The sequence below is a fragment of the Desarmillaria tabescens genome (assembly GCF_030435595.1).
Source record: "Desarmillaria tabescens strain CCBAS 213 chromosome Unknown EV420scaffold_145, whole genome shotgun sequence".
NCBI lineage: Eukaryota > Fungi > Basidiomycota > Agaricomycetes > Agaricales > Physalacriaceae > Desarmillaria > Desarmillaria tabescens.
Window position 1 is genome coordinate 60,769 of NW_026848444.1, and position 19,920 is coordinate 80,688.

The 19,920-nt window shown below is 49.9% G+C and overlaps 1 protein-coding gene across 1 annotated transcript; it reads left to right on the forward strand.

The window, feature by feature from the left end:
• Positions 1–6,774: 6,774 nt before the first annotated feature.
• EV420DRAFT_1653075 (uncharacterized protein) lies at positions 6,775–10,095 on the forward strand (the record flags this gene model as incomplete). The annotated part of the gene is made up of 12 exons (XM_060478706.1): positions 6,775–6,990; positions 7,045–7,212; positions 7,265–7,768; positions 7,817–7,896; positions 7,957–7,991; positions 8,056–8,090; positions 8,145–8,180; positions 8,241–9,265; positions 9,325–9,403; positions 9,462–9,648; positions 9,710–9,768; positions 9,817–10,095. 12 exons carry the CDS (start codon positions 6,775–6,777, stop codon positions 10,093–10,095), a joined length of 2,703 nt encoding a protein of 900 aa, XP_060322038.1.
• Between the last annotated feature and the right edge of the window lie 9,825 nt (positions 10,096–19,920).

Sequence of the window (19,920 nt, forward strand, 5' to 3'; positions counted from 1 at the left end):
CATGGGGGTAGGTCAGGCTGCTGGTTTGACCCTGACCCTGTGCTCCTGGGCCCAGGCCTGGTCTATGGTGCTTCCTGTACAGCCACTGTCGATTAAGGCTTTCACGGTGTGGGTGTCATGGGTATCGAGCGTCTCAAGTTGCAAGTCTACTGACATGCTCCTCCCCTTCCTGCCTCTAATATACATTGGCGGCCTCTTCAAGTCCTCCAGCCACTCCCACTTATCTCTTGCCTCTGATGCACTCTCCGGTTGCTCTTGTAGCACTTGGCATAAATCTGTGGTTACCTCCCCTTTGCAGGCGGGATGAATCCACCCATTGAGGACAGCACGTGCGGCCGCATCGTTGGTGGCTAGGCATAATGCCCTACGTGTCCAATGCGGTCCAAAGGGCTTGTAGTACATATTGCGAATGGGGGTAGGATTCCGGAGTTGCTTGGCATGCATGGAGTGCGACCTTCGAGGCTTTGTGATGGGAATATCGGACCGTAGGTACGCTTCTTCGTCTTCTACTTCCTCCACCGTGACAGGTCGATAGGTTGATCCTTGAGGCGGCATTTGGTCACCAGGCCAAAAAGGGCCCTTAGGCAGCAATTGGTCGCTGTTCATCAAGGGGGTGGAGGAGGGCTCTCTGCCCTGTGTTTGGCCCTGGCCACGGGCGCTTGTGCTCGGCATTGTAACCTCCACAGTCGATCCTAGCTTAGCTCTTTTCCTCCCGACAGTACTCTGGGTAACCCCTCGTGGACGCACACATATCGGCTTGCCTTGGGGGTCCACGCTGTTTGCTGGCGCATTCTGCATTCCTGTGGCTACTAGGAGTGGGGGATCCCCTCGGTTCCTTGCCTCAGCTGCTTTTCCAATGCTGACCGCAGCTACAATCAGGGTAGGAGTGGCAGCCTGGGTTGTCGACCCTTCTTCCACGTTGGGGCGACTGGGCCCAGTCTGATTCTGGCATGAGGGCCTCTCCGTTGCATCCGGAACTTTCCCCATACTGCCAGGCGGGGGTTCTCGAGCAGAGACAGCCCCTAGGGGTTCATTGCTGGATGCAGGCTGCATAGAGCAGCGGAAATCCCCTCCTACACCTTGGGTATCGTGCAATTCCTTTTTCTTAATTTCGGTGGTGTTGAACGTGGCAAAAACATCATGATATTGTTCATACGGAGTACCTACATACATAGTATAAGTCTGACCAGCAACCTGAGAGCACGCACCATTAGAAATTAAGTCCTTTGCTGATGCCGTCGAATCGCTTATTTCGATGCTGGCTCGTCTTTTGATGACTTTTCTTCCTTGACCTCCTCAACCTTCATATCCTTTCCTAGTTCTTCCTTCTCCGCCTCAGCGAGGAGCTGTCGCAAGCGTTGTGCGGGGATCTTTTTGCATGGGGGGAGTTTGACAGGGATCCATTTTGATTTGTCCGTAGGACATTTATGGTCCTGGCTCCACCTGGTATTTCCACACTTAAAGCACCTCTTCTCGCTTCTCAGCTTATTGATCTCCATTGGCTGCCCTGCACCACCGTACATCACCCCTGTGGAGTCCCTCTTGTCCCCCGAACTCCTGGATCCTCCTGTCTTCATGGAGGGCTGGTTTTGATTGCCTCGACCCAAACCGCTGTTAGGGTTTGGGGAGGTCTTACTGCCTTGTTGCTGGGCAAGGCCGTACCTGTAATTGGCATCGATCCTTTCAATATGCCACTTCCATTCGGCATAGGTGGTGGGACGCACGTTGTCCCCATGCATAATCGTGTTCTGAACCGTCGGTCGTACTGCGGCTTTGACAGCTTCGAACATCTGCTTCTCATCTCCGAATTCCTCACACTTGTGGGCTAGTTCTTCGAACTTCGCGAAGAACTCGATTGCCATCTTAAAGTCTGCTTGTTGGAGCTTCCTCCATTCTTGCTTCCATATAGCTATCTCCGCCACTTCTCGGAATCTCGTTGTGAGATCCTCAGTGAATTTGAACCATGATGGCAGTCTCCAGTGCCCCCGTTCATCGTGATATCGATAATACTGGTCGTTCCACCACTTCTGCGCTTTCCCTCGTAGATAGGACTGGGCAAAGGTGATCCGATAAGGATTCTGCCCAGCTGCATTGAGAGTGTAATACATTGAGAATACCTGGAAGTAAAGCTCGCAGTGATGGAGGTAGCGAGTGATGTCCGAGGATTCCCCGGTGAAGTATTCTGGCTGCATAATCAGCTTTGGTTTCACGTTGTTCCAGGGGTTGTTTGTAGCCCCGGGGGGTAGCTGCCATGCTGGCAGTGTGCCAGGCAGTGAGGGTGGTACTGGCAGGATTGGTGGATTGGGTGGCCTTGGCAACAACCTGAGTTTCGGGTTGTGTCCTGGAGATGGATATCCTCCAGGCTTTGGTGGTACTGGGGGTGGCAGTCCTGCTGGTGATTTCTTTGGTGGCGGGGGGACCATGGATCCCTTCCCTTTGTTGACATTTGACGGTCCAGCCCCTTCATCCTCTGCCCATCCTTGGTCAGTGCCTCCACCTCCTGCCATGAATTTCATGGTGTCCAGCGGGTGGGGCATGGGTGCGGGTCAGCGATAGGCCGCACACCCGGGTTGTTGATCTTCCAGATTGCACATGTTCCAGACTATCGCAGCTCTATGCCAGGCGTCTACCTCGAGGATGTTCCTCATCAGGTAGAGGTCTCCCGCATGCCTGGCATCGATATAGTCTTCCCCTGCTTCAGTGATAAGCCACTGGGGGTCCTGCACCATGTTTTCCGCCATTATCTCGTATAGCACCTCCCATTCTAAAAACACCAGCACCACCAGTGAAGAGGCTCTGTGCGTGCCAAGCTAGAAATGCACTAGTGTATATAACACTAACACACCCACACTCACACTCACACACACACAAACCCTCAGTAGTTCAGGGGTGATGTGCAATACAAGCACACAATAGCAGTAGTATTGAAAGAATCCTTGCACGTTACAATATAATATAGCGTGCTTAGCAATATAATAATCTTCTAAGTCCAAATGCTTTTGGAACAGGAGGTGAGCGACAGAATCGCTTGGCCTCAAGGCAAAAGTATTATTTCGCAAGCCCCCAAATGTTCTACAAGACCGTATAACCCTCAAAATATGTCGTGCGCAACACACAAGTGTCCACAATGTTTCACAATTCACTTGACACGACTTAAAGCCTTGCGCTCCAAGCAGAAAACACTTCAAAACTCATTCGTAGATCCACAGGGTTCTAACCTATGCGATCCAGAGATACACAAACACAGAAAACATGTCCACAAGCCACAGGGTTTGAACCTATGCCACTTGGGAATAAACTAAAAAAACCTCAGAGATTACTGACAAGCCAAAGGGTTCAAACCTCTGCCACTTGCAATAACTCGGAATTCACAAACAAATTCCAAAAACACAAATGCACATTCAAGTTATCACAATACAATATTCTCTAAGTAGAGCGCAATCAATTACTGTACTTTACTTGAACAAATCAAGCGTGCTCGAGCAAGGCATGCCTCGCGAGCTCTCAAAGTGTTCAAAATAATTCTAAGTTCAATAATATTCTCTCACTCGAAGCTTCAAATAAAATCCTTTCATCGTACACTAAGTGTGCTGCTTTGTAGTACAACTGCAGAGGTCTGAAAACTTGCTAACTACCTGTAACTACCGCTCTTATATTTACCGTTAACTATATGAAATGTAAATACTGAAAATAGACAATGCTCCACCTCAGACTCCCTTCTCTTGCATGCTGCGTCAGCCATAGTGATAGTAATCATTATTTTACTCAGCACTCCATGTCGGCGCGCGTGCTACCACTGTTTTCTCCACTTGGCAAGGCCTAGCCTTGTCGTGCCATGTGGCATGTGTCTTCTTATTGGCTCCGCAGATTTAATTACAGTGCCACGCAACTTATCTAGTGAGTGAGTTTTATTTTATTGGTTGCTGCGCAACCATTTCTAGTTTAATATTTCATATGGGCAGCGGGTTTTATTTCTCTCCGGCTGAGAACTCCTTAGAGTATTCGGACTTGTTGATTCTTCGTTCAGGATGACGTTTCTCGGTGATTGCCGGATCAGCAGGGTTTGCATGTCATAGATCAATGTAGCACGAAGCACCTTCAATATATTATCTTCAGTGAATTTAATTGAGTGATACACTGCAGAGGAGGGCACAGTGTGTGTGTATAAGCACTGAGACTGCACACTTAAATGACACAAGTGTGCCACTCTAAGTCTAAGCCATGCGCTCTACTCATATTATTTTTATTATAGTGCTTTCTGCCTCAGTGTGTAGTGCTCTATGCCTTACATGCACTCTAATATATTCACGGGGCACACACATGTTTGCATTGCTAGAATTCATAAAATTACATGTGTGAACGTGTTGCATGTGTGTCACCAGTACGGTTTGGACTGATCTAGTGAGAACCACCCTCACCTGTCTCATTACTTCCCCCGTGATGGTGGAATTGGGTGGTCTCCTCGGCATCCCACTGCCTGCTTGCTCGCGTTGACCACGTCGCTCCTCCACGCCCTCGTTGTCGCCTCTCTCTGAGATCACATCTCCTCCTCCACTCGGCGAGGTCAGAACAATCCTCGTCGAAGACCTCGTCGAGGAAGCGATGTCTGGCTTCCTCACAGTATACGTCATCGGCCGTTCTTCATAGGGTCTCTCGGAATTGAAGCTCTGCTGCTCCAATTCTTCGATGGGCCTCGTCATCCATGGCGTCTGGCTCGAGGGGGAGGTCCTCAAGGTCTCATATGGCGCGACGCTCTGCATTTCTGGTGCATGCACTGTTCATTCTCGCTCGGTCCATTCGGGCCGCTCCTTCTGGGGTGACCCGGTGAAGAGGCTGGCTGTGGGCACCTGTGGAATAGTGAGCGGGCTAAAAGGCAAACCTCAAAAACCCACACACACACTCACACAACTACACAAACTACAATCACCCTCGTAAGTTCTAGGGGGAGCGATTATTTCTAATGCGATCCAACTATACTTCAATATCTCGAAGAGTTTCTCTTATTCTCAGCGCTCTTAGCGAAGCTAAGCTTTCTCTAATGACTTCCTAAGTCTAGGAACTTTTTACAGGAAGGTCGTTCACTGGCGCGACGCAACCTTCAAGGCAGATTTGAGTTATAATACACAAGGGACACTGATCCCAACAGAAACAGAGATGATACACATTGAAACAATAGTGAGCTTACTAAAAGAACACCACAGACAAGCACTGACTTAGCCCGCTCGCTACACAACTGTATGTAGGGGTTCTCCAACTAACTCCAGCAGGTTATCTCGACTCAAGAACACTTCAGAAGTGCTCGGAAAACAGATTCAGAAACGGAACTTCGAACAGAACTGACACAGAACAGACTGAAACAGAACAGAACAGAACAGAACAGAACAGAACTCAGATTTCCACTTCAACACATTCTCCGAACAGACTTAACACACTTAACAGAACAGAAACAGCGTCACTGATTCGTATTCACTCTGACTAAGTTCTCAAAAGTCTTATCAAAAGGGTATCTTGTATTTCTCTGAGTGAGCTCGCTAATTCTACGCACAGCTCGAAGTCACAAACTGATCCTTTGTTACAGTACCGCCTTCAACGCGTGCACGGGAACTCGGGGGCTCGAAACCTAGCCTCTACCTACTGTAACCAGTCTACTTATACTACAGGGGAATTAGAATTACAAACGTCGCGCAGTACCCAGACTCCTACATGCATAGCACGTTGCCACCGCTGCCTTACTGAGCATCCGAGTCGGACTTCCCAGTTTTAGTCTCATTTCTATAGTGAGCTCGCTAAACGCGTGCCAAGAGGTGCTCCCCCGACACCCGCGGGCTCGTTCTCTAGCGACCGACAGGTCTAGGCGCACGAAACTATCAGTTCTGGCATATGTCGTTCAGGACTTCTTTCTTGGATTCACAGAGGCTTCTCATAGACACAGCAACAAGTGAGTCTTCGAACAATGGGACTCAGAACAATGGAACGCGGGCTCGCGGACTTCGGCTGAAGCCCATTGCCCAAGCTTGTGCCGGTGATATCTGTCAGCTCGCTTAAGGATTTCCCTGGATTTTCAGGTACGGCGTGTCACAGTTAGCGAGCGCGCTAAGTGTTCTCAGTGCCAGTGCAATCTTCAAGGTTTTATCTAGCTCCCGTGAGTGTGCCTGTAAGTTAGAGCCTAAGGCATTGGGTATAGGGTTTGGCCTTCTCATCACGCATGCCCGTCAGGTACAGTGCTGTGACTAAGTCCTGTTTAGAATCCTGTTGCTTCTTATGCCATAAGTTTTATTCCATATCATTGCACCGCGTAGCATTAGTGTCGACGCGTAGTTTTAGTCTGCTCGCTCACTATTTCTCAGTATGCGTGTAAAACACTCTAGATTGCAAAATTACACGCGTAAATAGGCTGCAGTCGCAACATATCCCCCCCACTAAAGTCCTGACCGTCCTCGGTCATCGCATTGTGGGTCCGCATGTTCTCTTTCCTTTCCATGTGCTCCGAATTCGAAGGCACAGGTTCCGGGTACATCAATGTTCATAGAAGTTCTCATGTGAGTGCTTCTTTTCTTATTAGAAGGTCGGGGACCAGAGAGCTCACTAAATAAAAGTTAAGTCCCTCCAGTTTGCTTTCCCACCTTTCTACTCTTTTCACCCACTTTCCTAGTGAGCTTGCTCTCTGTCTTCTCTTCTACGGTTTCTGTCGCCGTCGTTCAACTCAGTACGTGTTCTAACGCGTGCTGTCACCGTTGGCTGACGCTTCTCTTTGGTTTCAGAAGTCCCTTCAACATGTCCAGTCTTACTCCAGCCATTGCCGCCCTTCCCGACCTCTCGCCGTCACCCGAGGAGCGTATCCGCTACCGGTACTTTGTGCGTTTCAACCCGCGCGAGTACTACTATGTGTATCGTCGAGTGACTGCCCTTTTCGTGCCTGTTTATCACCACCGCAGGGCGCATACTCCGGAAACTCTCTCTGAGATGTTTCACAAGATTTTCAATCTCTTGGTGCGTATTCCTCTGGCTCTCTTTCTCCCGCTCGCTCATTTCCACTGCTGTTAGTTTCCCAACATGCGTCGCCTTCGCGACCAGCGCCTTATCGATTCTAGAATTGGGGCCTACATCCGCGGCTTTCTCACTCGCTGGCACGACACTCTGCCTCCCAGGCTTAGAGTCCTGGGTTGGAACCAGCTCATCGCTCGTGTCCCCGCTGAGACACGGCCTTCTCATGTGAGCCTCACTTTTCCTCTTATCCCTGCCCATTTAATTCATGGTTCTATAGGGCCTACTGCGCCTAACAGTCGGGTTACCCTTCCCTGGTGAACCCGGCTTTGTTATGACGTCTCCGCCCCTACCTCTCGTTCACTATCTCCTGCAATGGGAGGTTTTGGAATCTGAGGACATTCTTCGTACCCCACTGATCGACGAAGAGGCCTTCCCGGGTGTCATTTTTCCGTGGTACCCGACTCCTCTCCCAGATGATGTTGATGAGCTCGCTTCCGAGCGGGGGTCCCCTATTCCTCAGCCTCGTCGCCGCCGTGGTGCCCAACCCAGTGCACCCGTGACTTCAAATTTTAGCCCGCTCTCTAATGGGCAGACCCTTACTCTGGCGCTGGCGCTCCCTTTTTCCCCTCATCCGGCTGGTCCTCCTGCTGGGCCTTCAACCCCGGCTCCTCCTCGTACTCCTGCGCCTTGCCTTCCTTCGACCCCAGCACCTCCACCTTATCGGCCTTCCGCGCCTCCGCCGTCGCGTCCTCCCCCAGCTTTTGAGTCTCAGCCTCCTGCTGTGCGTCACGGTCGCCACCACTTGGCGGCCTCTATTCACGACCTGCAGCAGACGTTGAGGGTTCCAGCCTCAACTCCCGGGAATGCTCTGCCTTCAGCTGCGACTTTCCTCGATCTCAACCGTCGGGTGTAAGTCTTCTTTCCTTTGGTTGTTCCTCTTCACTTTTCTAACAGCTTTTCATCCTCCAGTACTGCCAGTCTTCCAGTGCCGCCTACTCCGCCGAGTAAGTGGCTGGATGTCCTAGCCTAACTTAGCGAGCTCGCTAACTCAGGCTCTCCTCCTTCTAGCTCCTGACCCTAGGCGTCGACCTCAACCTCAGAGTGTGAGTTCTTCTCCTCATCCTCTGTCTCCGGTCGCTTACTCCTTTTATTTCCAGCCGCTACCCCCGGACTCAAGACTTCCTCAGCCCAGGGTGAGTAGACTCCGTATTCTGTGCTAGTTCTCTTGCCAGTTACTCACGGTCGCCATTCAGTTCTCATCGTTTTCTACCCCCGTGCGCCCTGCTCCGCATACTGTGACGTCGGGCCGTACTTCTCAATGCCGGCCCCGCGCTCAAGTGAGCCCTCCCCTGCCTCCGGTTGTTGGAGATGGGGAGTTTTCCGCAGTGCCCATCCCTTCTGCTTTAAGGGGGACCGATTCTACCCTGCGGCCCCAAGAGCCGTTATTCTTCCCAAGTTCTGAGGAGGACGATGGTCATCGTCCTCCTTCTCAGTCCCCTCCGCCTCCGTCTGACTTTGGTGGCGCTGGCGATCTCTTTGACGATATTCCTGTCATCGAGGGAGCTCGGGCACCTTCGCCCGAGCTTGTTTATGATGCTGTTTCTGGCGACCTCGTCACCGATCACGACTTCGACGTGGGATCTCCTGTTGTGGAGGTTCCCAAACGCACTACTCGTAGCAAGGGCAAAGGGAAAGCCGGTGCCTCTCCTTCCAAGAGGAAAAAGCCTGTCCGGAAGACCAAGGCTCCACCAGCAACTCCTCCTCAGGCTGAGGAGTCCGTTCGTTCTCCTCCCCCTTTCTTGCGTATTCGTACGTCTACTCTCTGCCGTACCATCGCCTCTCCGAGCCCTGTGCCTGCGGCTGGGCCCTCTCGTCTAACCAAGCGCAAGAAGCAGCCCAAGGCTGCTAGAGCTTCGACTCCGCCGGTGGAAATTTCTCCTCCTCATGCCCCTCTGACCCGCTCACGCGCCGCTGCTACCAGGGCAGCCATTCTTCCTCCTATCGTCGAGCTCCCTGAGGAGTCTGGATCGGGCTCCGATGATGATGCGCCTCCCACGAAGAAACGCAGGATTTCCGACGCCAAGCAAGAGGAGAAGAAGCAGGTCTCACGCGAAAAGGGGAAGGCCAAAAAGCGAGCTCGCAAACCCGATGCCCGTTATACGCTTAGCGAGCCTGGTGCTGGGTCCGGGGTTGCTATCGGCCGTCACTCTACTAGCCGCTCGGAGCTCGAAGCCTTAACCTTCGAGGATATTCGCGAGGGCCCCGCTGCCTTCTTCAAGTGAGTTTCTTTCTCCGCTTCTGTCTTCTCTACATTATCTCAATCGTCATGTATCCTAGGCCTGTCCGGTACGGTGACAAGAACGGCACCTTTGGTGCACGCTCGGATCCCTTTCCTTATTTCGCGCGGGCTCCCAATGTGAGTGAGCTTGCTTGCTTCGCCTACTTTTCTCTGACTCTCCCTTTTTCTTTTCAAGGTTTCTGGCGATTGCATTCCCTGCTCGACTAGGGATCTCAAATGTACCTGGACGAACCAATTCCCAGGTGCATCCTGTGATCAGTGCACCCGTAGTCACCACGGCAGGTGTTCCGCTCGATACACCGCTCAAGAAATGAACAAGGTATCTTCTAAGCTCTCCAAGTACACGAGATACAACGTCGGTTGTATGTATTTCTTTCTTATTCCTCCTCTTCTTAGTCCGCTCACTAACTTTTGGCACCACAGTGATGGAGTCTGATCTCAAGGAGCTCCACGCGCTAAACCACGACCTGGAGCACCTCGACGTGCTCATGTGACGCAACTTCCTGAGGCATGACCGCCTGATCCGGCAGCTTGCTGACTCTCTTGACCAAATCGCTGGCCATGAGAACGGTAATGCCATCATCGAAGGTCTGGCTTCTGCCTACGAGGAAGTCTCTAGCTTCGTCATCGATGATGGTATCCGTCGCTCCCTTGGTCATCCTCTTAACTTGCCAAAGCCTGGCGAGTCCTCTCATTCTGCGGCTGGTTCTAAATCGAAGTCTCCTGCCAAGGGTGACGAGTCCGAGGCGGATTTAGATCCTAACGGCTCTTCTGCTAGCAGCAGTGGTAGCAGCAGCTCCAGTGATTGATATCCTTGTAGTGTATCTTGTGGGCGGACTTTCTATGTATCTCCTGTAATATCTCCTTTTTGTCTTTTTGTTATCTTCTTGCAGCCCTTAAGGCTTTTTATCCAAAATTTCTTGCTGCTCTTTGTCCTGATTCTCATGTGCAATCTTAGAAGGCAGTAGTAGGATAGGCATAGGAATCCTGCTGGTAGAGCAACATGGCTCAACTTAGAACAGATTCGATTCGATTCTCGCCTGTAGCGATCAGACAAGACTTCCGATATAGAGTAAAAAGACCTGAAGTAAAGAAATTACACTCTTACACCACTGCCACGGAAGACGATCAGGCGGTGATTCGGTGATGTCATCACCTATGTGGCCCTGCATCAGAACTCTAAGTCCCTGATTTGCATTGATGCCATATCCGTTCGCATCTTGGCGAGCGAGTGAGCTACTTTCTTCGGGCTTGTGTGGTTTCTCTGTCTTTTTCGGCGTCTGTCATCTGTCTTGTCTTTAGAGTTTTGTTTTCTGGATACCAAAACTCTTTGTTCGTTCTTTCATTCCTGTCCATTTTGGCACTGGTCTTTCAGTCAGTCGCCGTTTCTGCGGACTTGTTTCCATCCTTATTTCAAATATTTGACATCTTCGCCTAAGTGGCTGCTTTTTCGCGCGCCAATATCTCTTTGGTGTTGTTCGTAGAATCGAAAATTTATGTCCTAATTCCACATAATATTAAAGGTATACTGTGTATACCACTATATCCCCCACACTAAAAGACATTGACTGTCCTCAGTCACTAATCTCTTCAAGACCGACTCTAAACTTCACCTATCAACCCAATTTCAAATCTATCAAAGCCCATTGTACTTCAATTTTCATTGTTCGCTCGGGCTTTGCTAGGTTGTGAAGTTCTCTCTAAGTCACGATTTGTCGGGATTAAATTTTTAATTTTTCCGTCTGTGGCTGCTGCGAGTACTGGTATAAAAGCGAGGCCAGTCTACCGACAATTTTCATCTCAACAACTCGTTTTCTCAAACAGTACTCATGCTTTTCTCTGCATTTTTCAGCCCAAACACCCTCATCTCTTACTATGTCTTCGACTGCTGCTCCTGCTATGCCCTTTGTCGCTGTGAAGGCCGTCATTACTCAGCTCTGCCAGAACCTTAGCGTTACTGCTGCTGAGAAAATGGGCCAGCTCCAGGAGTACACCGTAAGTTTTAGTGAGCTCACTAATTTTTGTGACGTTTCTGACCTGATTTTGTCAGGATCACCTCGAGCATCACAAGGAGGAGCTCATCAAGGACAAGGAGTTCCGCGAGACTATCTTCAAGGCCCGGAGCGTGATCGAGAAGAAGTTTCATACTAACGCCTCCAAGCAACCCATTCACAAGGTCCTCAAGACCATCACTGGTTGGGTGCAGACGGAGCGTCAGTCGGTAGAGGCTTCTCCTGCTGCTCCTATCCCTACGGGTCCTCGTCGCGAAGTGAGTTCTCTATTTCTCCTGCTTCCATCCGTATTTAACTGCTTCTTTCCAGTCGAACTCCGCTCCTCGCAGCAAGGGCAGGTCCCGCGCAGCTAAAAGTCTGCTGCCATCGTCGACACCGATTCTGATGATGACGATGGTGACGACAAGGTAGCTGAAGCTTCTGATTCTGATGAAGACTCTGTTAAAGTACGGTTTCTCTAGATCTCGCGTTCTCTTATAAGCGCGCTCACTAATGGCCTTTTTAAGATGGTCATTGACGACGACAATTCCAAGTCGGCCGCTGCCAAGCTTCCCAAGTTCTCCAAGGGCAAGGCGAGTGAAGCTTCAGCTGGTGAGAAGCGTAAGGAGCCTTCTAAGGTGGGTAATTTCGCTTATATTCGATATCCCCCACACTAAAAGCTTTCCATTCTAGGAGGAACCTTCTGCCTGCTTCCATTGCAGCGGAAACGATCATTCCCTCCTCGACTGCACTGCCCCAGGCGCCGTGAGTCATTATCTTTAGTGAGCTCACTAATTCTCTCACTAATCCTCAATTTCCCTAGGCTTCTTTGGCCAAACGGTACTACAAGGACAGCGATCGCGAGTCCAAACGTTCTCGGCACGCCTTCCCATTGCCATCTGCAAGGGAGTACTACCCCTCTAAGGGGTCCGACAAACGTCGGTCGGCCTCTGTTCTCGGTCTCGTCAGTACTGGTGCGTCTCTTTTCCTTCTCAATGCTTTATTCCTCTTCTGATCCGAGTTTTTCAGCTGCCGGTGAAGCCGGAAGCAACACCCTTAACGAGGCTCTTCGCTCGGCTCAGCAAGGGTCGTCCGTGGGGTGCTCTCCGCGTCGAGTCCCTGGATCACCTGGCCCGGCTTGAGAGCGCTGTCATGGGGGACCTAGTTGTTATCCAGCACACTATTTTCGCTGCTGAGAAACAACGGTCCTTCCTCCTTAGTGAGCTCTCTGGGATTCAGGACGCTTTAGCGGCTCCTCCCAAGGAGACTGCTTCGGCGAGCCCCTCTTCTTCGGATGCTGAGCGCGGCCCTGCTGCCCCTACCTCAGTGAGCTTGGACCCGGCGGCGCTCTAGTTCGTGGTTCGTATCTTTGGTCCCAACCCGGCAGATGGCAACTGGTTCACGGCGCATTATTACTCGTATTTTCTCTCTCTTCCTGTTTCTATGCGTAGTATATTGTTCTTTCTTGTGTATATCGTAGTTATACACTTTGTATCCTTCCTACTTGCAATCACAGGCCTGCAGAAGGCGTTTTCTGCTCATCTTCTTAGCGAGCTCGCTAAACTTAAATATCTAAGTCGATCTCTTTTGACACTTTAAGATGCTCTGTCTCTGGATAATCATCTGTGAAGTTCGCTGGGACCTTATCCTTAGGTTCCGGCGATTCTATCAAGTTTTCTAACTCTGCATGTGTCATATCCATGAGCTTCAATACCCCCTCACCCAGATCAATTGATTTCCTGGCTAAGTAGGGCACTACTCTGAAAGCGGCGACCTTAGTACGTAGAATCGACCCGTCTAACTCTGCTAGAATGTAATTGCCAACCTTGGTGCGATGTACGACTACCAAAGGTCCCAAATATCGAGGTTTCATTTTCGTGTTTAGTGAGCTCTCTATTTGACTGTTTCGCATCAGTACCAGATCGCCGCACTTAAACTTGAATTCCTTGATTTTGTTGGCATTCATCTTAGTGTATTTCAATGTCATTTCTCGTTTAGCGGTATCCATGTCTCTTCTCATTTTTGCAACTCGATCCGCGTGCTTCTCTAGTGCGATAGCCCTTAGCCCGCGGAGCTCCCAGTCTTCTATGATTTCGTCCAGGGTACTCCACCAGCCAAGTAGCTTCTAACACATCTAATGGCAGGATCGGATGAGCGCCTGTTACCGCAAAGAATGGGGCACACCCCATCCTTTTTCTTACTGTGATGCGATCGGCCCACATTACCAGAATAAAGTAATGATGCCAGTGTTTCTCATTACCACCACAGGCCTTGTACAGGGCCTGTCTCACGTCCCAGTGCGGTCTCTCAATCCTTCCGTTCGCTTGGGAGTTGTAAGGCGCTATCAAGATACCTTTAATCCCGTACTTGTGTTTCTAAGTACTTTACAGCAGCTTTAAATGGCTTACCATTATCCGTCACGATGAGGGACAAGCACCCCCACCTACAGATAATGTCCTCAAATAGCCATTCTCCTATAGCTTGCGCTGATTCGCTTGCCAAGGTACGTCCTTCCATCCAACTAGTGAGCGCGCAATGACCGTGGACTATATATTTATGTCCGTTCGAGGCCTGAGGCATGTGCATCGTATCTGCATGCAACACCTGAAATATCGAAGGTGTAAACGTTACGGTAGGCAGTGCTTTGATCACTGTCTTCTGGCGTTCTTGACATATGGCAGGTACTCACGTACCACGCGATATCTCGTTCCATCTCGGGCCACCAGAATCTTCCTTAATTAGCATTTTTGTAGCGTAGATGCCGCGGTGACCCAACTGGTCATGCGCAACCTTCATAATGTACATCCACCGTTCAGGATAGATCACTAGCTTGTGCTCGTTCTCCATATCTCTTCTGTAAAGCTTCCCTCTCTACCACGAAGTTCTTAGTAGCGAATGAAATTTCGATACTGGTTGTCCGTAAATCCTTCCAGACGCTGGGTGGGATTCGCGTGCCAAGCCACTACTTGAGTGAGCTCTCTATCGAGCATCTTAGCATACCCGCTCCGGCGTTCCTCCGGATAATCTCCAGCTTCCATGAACTCCTCTGCATCTGGTAGGAACACTCCTTTGTTGTCGTACCGCAAATACTTCAGCAGTGTCCAGGGCTTCTTTAATAATTTTCTCCTCATGAAAATCATGTACCGCTCGCTCAATGGTAACATATCCATGTCTCGTGTCAATTCCATCTTTGAAATCCGCAATGTCTGGGATGGGCTCCTCAGTATCATTCACGAATTCCAACTCATCCCCCTCTACCGGTTCGTACTCGTCCTCCGGATTTGAATACTCCTCATCCCCTGGTTGGAAACTCCGTCTCGAGAGACCATCTGGGGCATGCCGCTCGCCAGGGATATGTACCAACGTAAAGTGGAACATCAAGATTGATTCGATCCACCTGTTAATAGCCGCATTAGGGACTTCATCTGGGTTCCTAAGCATTCCTGCGATGTATTTCGCATCCGTTTCCACTACTAACTTGCGACAGCCGAAGAGCCAATGTCGGCAAGCGTGTAGTGCCCGGAATAATCCATAGAGCTCTCTCTTTGGTTGAGAGAAACGAGCTTCGCGCTCATTAAGTACGATCGACCCGAACCTGGCGTATCTCCTCCGTTTGGGATTGTCAGGATCGACTTGACAAATGTAGAATCCCACTGCTTTGAACGACGTATCGACGCCCAATATCACATCTGTATCCAGTTCATAATCGAGGGGCATTAGCGAGGGGCAGTTCTCCAGTGCATCTTTCAACTTCTGCATGGATGCTTGCTGCTCCTCCCCAAAGACGAAGGGTACTTTCAATCTCGTGAGCTTGGTTAAGGCCTCGGCTTTCTTAGCGTAGTCTTTAATGAAAATACGATGTACTCCCACCGTACCCAAGAAGGCTCGCACGTCACTCAAGTCCTCACAAGGTCCCCACTTCAGGATAACCCCGACTCGATCGGTAGCTGGTTTTCTTCCTTCGTATGTGCATCTATGGCCTACTACCATAATTTCCGATGCGCACAAGACAGCCTTGTGCCCTGAGAACGTTCCCCCAGCATACTTCATCCGCTGCACGACCCTATTCACGTTCTGGAAGTGTTCCCATACGAACCTTCGAATACCGTCGTTCGCTGGTATTGTCTCGAAGGTCCCATCCGACTGCTCATAGCGAGTTTTTGGCCCGCGTACTGGAACATCGTCGACATACGGTATGGTAACGTGTGGAACTTCCTCCTGTAGAATATAAGTTACATCGTCGTGAAATATGGGCACAGAATTTGTCCATCCCATAGGCAATGTAACTAATCTGAGCGCGCCAAACGGTGTCTGGAACGTAGTCAAATCTCTGGATTTCTCATCTAAGGTCTCTCATCATATCCTACGTATAAATCTAATGTAGCTCCACAAGATCTCCCAGCAAAATGCTCAGCGAGCTCGTCCGTTGCGGGCGGAACTCCTGAATGCTTTATAGTTACCGTTCAGAGGTTCCAAGCTATGTACTAGACGAAGACTCTTGCCGTCTTTCTTGACGACACAGAACCAACGCGAGCGGTACGAGGAGTTCGAGGGCTCGTACATGCCTGCTTGTATTTTTGTCCTGATTATCTTACAGACCTCGTCAAATATCCCAGGAGGTATGGGAATATTTTTCTGGATCCAGGGGGTGTGTTCTACAATGGGTATAGTCACAGGAGGAAAGTATTCTTCCTTAAAATGACCCCGCTCGCTATCATCCCAAGCAAAACCCGCATTTTGTTGACACATAAAGTGATGCATGAGTTTGCGCTCTTCTGGCCAGAGAAATCTTCTCCATGTACCTTATCAATCTGTTCTTTTCTTTCTAAGGTGTATCTGCCCGTAGGTACAAAATCCGGAGGCCGCTCGCTAAGTCGAGGCATATCCTGTAAAGGATCCCCTCTAATTTCGCGCTCGATCCTAAATTCCGATGGAAGACCTCCTGGAATCGGTCTAACTTTTAGCGCAACCGGTTTATACTTCTTCGTAGCAAATACATCTTTTATCGAACCCACAGGCGGGGGCTTGTAGCCGGTATCAGCCTTATCATAGAAGTACGTCTGAATCCATCTACTAGGATTCTCGTACAGCATCTGTTCGGCTTCCTCAGCCTTCGCCCGGCCTTCTCTCATATCTTTGATGTTTTTAAGCGCCCCAAAGTACGAAGACACTGTCCCGCCGCTTTTAAGTCTTCGCCACACACCTGATCACTGGCTGCAATATACGTAGCCTGCAATTCTTCTTTCCTGAACTTCTCTGATCCCGTAGGTTTCGCATAGCCACCGATCACGAAGTTCCCCTTATGATCGGCTTCTATGATTAAGGCCAGCTCTCCTTGATCGTCGATCAAATCATCGATTACTGAAAATCCTGCTCTACCTCTCGCTGCGCTACCCTACGTTGCCCCGGGGAAATGTAGGGATCATAGCACTACGCAACGAGTTAGGATCTTTTATCTTTATCGTTTGTCCTCCATCAGCCGAGTTGAATACAGTGCTCGTCGTTAGAACATCAAAAGGTCGGCCTAGTAGTACATCGTACGCCGGATCCCTTATTATATGTACTTGTAGGTACACTGTAATGTCTCCGAATAAGAATGGCACATTCTTCGCCATCCCTAAGGACTTCTCGACTTGTTTATTCGCGGATTGCATGTTAATGACCTTGTCAGGGTCATACATCAATCCTAGTCTATCTGCGACGCGTGCTGACATCGAGACAATCTGGGAGCCTGTATCATACAAGCTCTCCAACTTCTCCATCCCATTTACGAGAGGAAAGACTGATCTCAACGCGTGTGAATCCTTAGCCACATAAACCGGCTTCGGTCTTCTCCGCGCTCCGCAGTTTCATTCATATATTGCAGGAACGGATCCAGCCAGATTAGTGAGCCCGCGGGCACACCATCTTTCGTTTCCGTCGTTACCATGAAATTTCTGGTGTAGGGTAAGTCCGAGATGTGAATCGCACCCCCTGGTAACGTCTCCTCGCTTTCAGTTTCAATTTGTGTAAAGGGGAAGATATCCTCCTTTACCTCTTCTTTCTTCTTCTTCCTCGTCCTCGTCAGGTCCCTCACCCAGGAAATAGCCAAACTGTGGTTTCCCATTCTTCCTTTCTTCCCAAGCTGGATCCGTTTTAGAGTGAGCTCACTCTTTACATCCTCTCGCAACTTGGATAAGGAGAGAAGTTCCCCAACAGTAACTGGAACTTCCGTGTTCATAACACGTTCCAAGATCTCAGCTCGATCGCCTCGTTCTTGGATAGGTGCCTTGATTCTATAGGCAGGTTCCTTTGAGTCCGCGGGGTAAAACGTAGGTACCGTCTTACTATTTTTCTTGTTCTGAGGACCTCCCTCGCCTCCAGGGTTGGTAATATCTCTCGCGTTCGCAAATTCCTTCGGAACACGGGGACCACCACTTGTGGGGTAGGTATGAACTTGGGTGCGGGGTCCATCCGCACTTGCTTATTTTTCACAACTGGCTCGTCGTCTTCAGAGCCCGCTCGCTCAACTGATCGCTCTCTCCCGCTCTCCCTAACTCCGGTTTTCTTTTGGTTTTGGTTTACGTCCTCCGGGGTGATGGTGAACCCGACCTGGCCACTCCACTGGTCTTATGGTTCCCGCCCGCCTTCATTGAACGTCTAGAAAAACCCTGCTCCCTCTCTTCGTCTGTGGGCATTTCTCGTTCCGGATCTTCTAAGCTAGGGCCTCTGCTTCTGGTTCTCAGCCCTGACCCGCCTCCTCCTGCATTGTTTTGCGAGCGGAGTGCGTAAACTTCACGCTCCAAGTCCTGCTTTTCTTGGAGAAGGACCGCCAGCGAGCCTGAGACGTTCAGCAGACCAGGAGTCGCCGAACCCGCCAGTAACACGTTCTGACTCAGGTTCTTCGACGCGTCCAGACGAGCATAATACTCATCAATTCTATTCTTGACGTAGGGATCCCTTATTTCCTTGGGAATGATCCCTCCGCCCGGCAGGTGAGCTCTACCATTCACGAGGACTATCTTTCCTGTATTCACATAGTCCATTTTTGTAGGGCACTCAGCAGAGACGTGCCCATCTTCTCTCCACAGAACCAACAGTCTAGTGAGCTCGCTCCGGAATTGACATTACCAGACCTTGGGAGACTCCCAAACCCTGGATTCGGAGCACGCGCTAAACTGAGGCTGCTGATTCAAGTGCTGTACTTGGTTCTGCATCTGGAGCTGCTGATTCTGTAAGAAGCTCATCAGGCCTCTCTGTTGTTCGACGAAGGCTTTCTCTAGAGCCGCAATCCTCTGGTTTCCCTGCTGAGTTTGCTGCTCGAAGATATCCTTCATCGACGCCAAGAACCCTCCGAAGTCTTCTTGTTTTATCGCTGGCTCGGGCGACACACTATTTCTCGTACCTGGTCGAGTTCCATGCATTTCTCTCGAGGCCGATACAGCTGTATCTAGCCCGCGGCCTCGTTTCTTTTTCGATCCATTGAGGAGAATACTCCTTGCAGGACGTCAAGCCCACTGGTCATAACCTCTTCCAAGGTATACGGGTTTGCCAGGTCTCTCTTAGTTTTCCCCGCCGGTAGAGGCAACCGTTCCAACCTAATTTTGATCGACTGGTACAGTTCCTCCGACATCGGCGTAAGGAAGTGGTCGACAGCTCTCTATTTGACAGTACTTTATCTTTTGTAAGCGTAGCTGCCAGTACTTGGAACTCTCTTTTAAACGACATAAAGTCGGATTTTTCTCGAATGGGTGAAAGATTATATCTTCGGACCAATTGCTTTAGTTCCTGCACAGCATCTCGGTCCCCAGCAAGTGCGCCATCGTAGCTACCCATGACCTCTTTTTTGAAATCATCGTACGTCCCGTTTTCGTAGTGATCAATGACCTTCCATTGCTTGGCGGTCTTGATATCAGTGTATACGGTCGCATAACTGTTAGCCACTAACTCGAATCGACTTAGATCAACCAAGGATCGCTACTCGCACTTCGGTAGACGATACACTCGGGGGTCAAAGGCGATGTGAACGGAGTTAGGAGCGAACTTAGATAGTCGCGAAACATGGAGTTCGATGTTAGGTAGATTAAACCTTAGCCGAAGCTGGGGTTTAGGCCAGCTGAGGCTCTACTTAAATACATGCGAGGTAAGCTAAAAATAGTACTGTGGGAGCGTCCGATAGGAATCGCATCCAAGGATAAGCATGAATACATAAGAAAAGAAAAAGAAAGAATGAACCGTAACATTACCCCCTCCTCAAGACTCGTTCGTCCCGAATGAGTCCTCGCTGTCCTCCCCACTTTGTATCGATTGGCTGTAGAAGGATAAGACGTCGTCATCATCGTTGTCATCATCTTCGGAGTCGAAGTCCCAATTTTCGTAGATACGTTGTAAGTTTTGGAGGTCGAGGTTGGAGTCCTCATCATCAGCTGTTTCTTCTAAGATGGTGTTCCGTTGGCTTCCTCTGTAGTAACTTCTCTCGCATTTCTACTGACGATTGTGAATCGGAATGTTTTGGGTTTGTGCAGTCAGAGGAGTAGACGGTTTCGATGTCGGTGACGCATGGGGTGTCAGGGTCGTGGTAGATCATACCGACACCTGGGGGTATTTTCGTCTCTCCCGACTGTTTTTCCGTGTTTATCGACTTCCCAGTGAATCCGTTGGAGA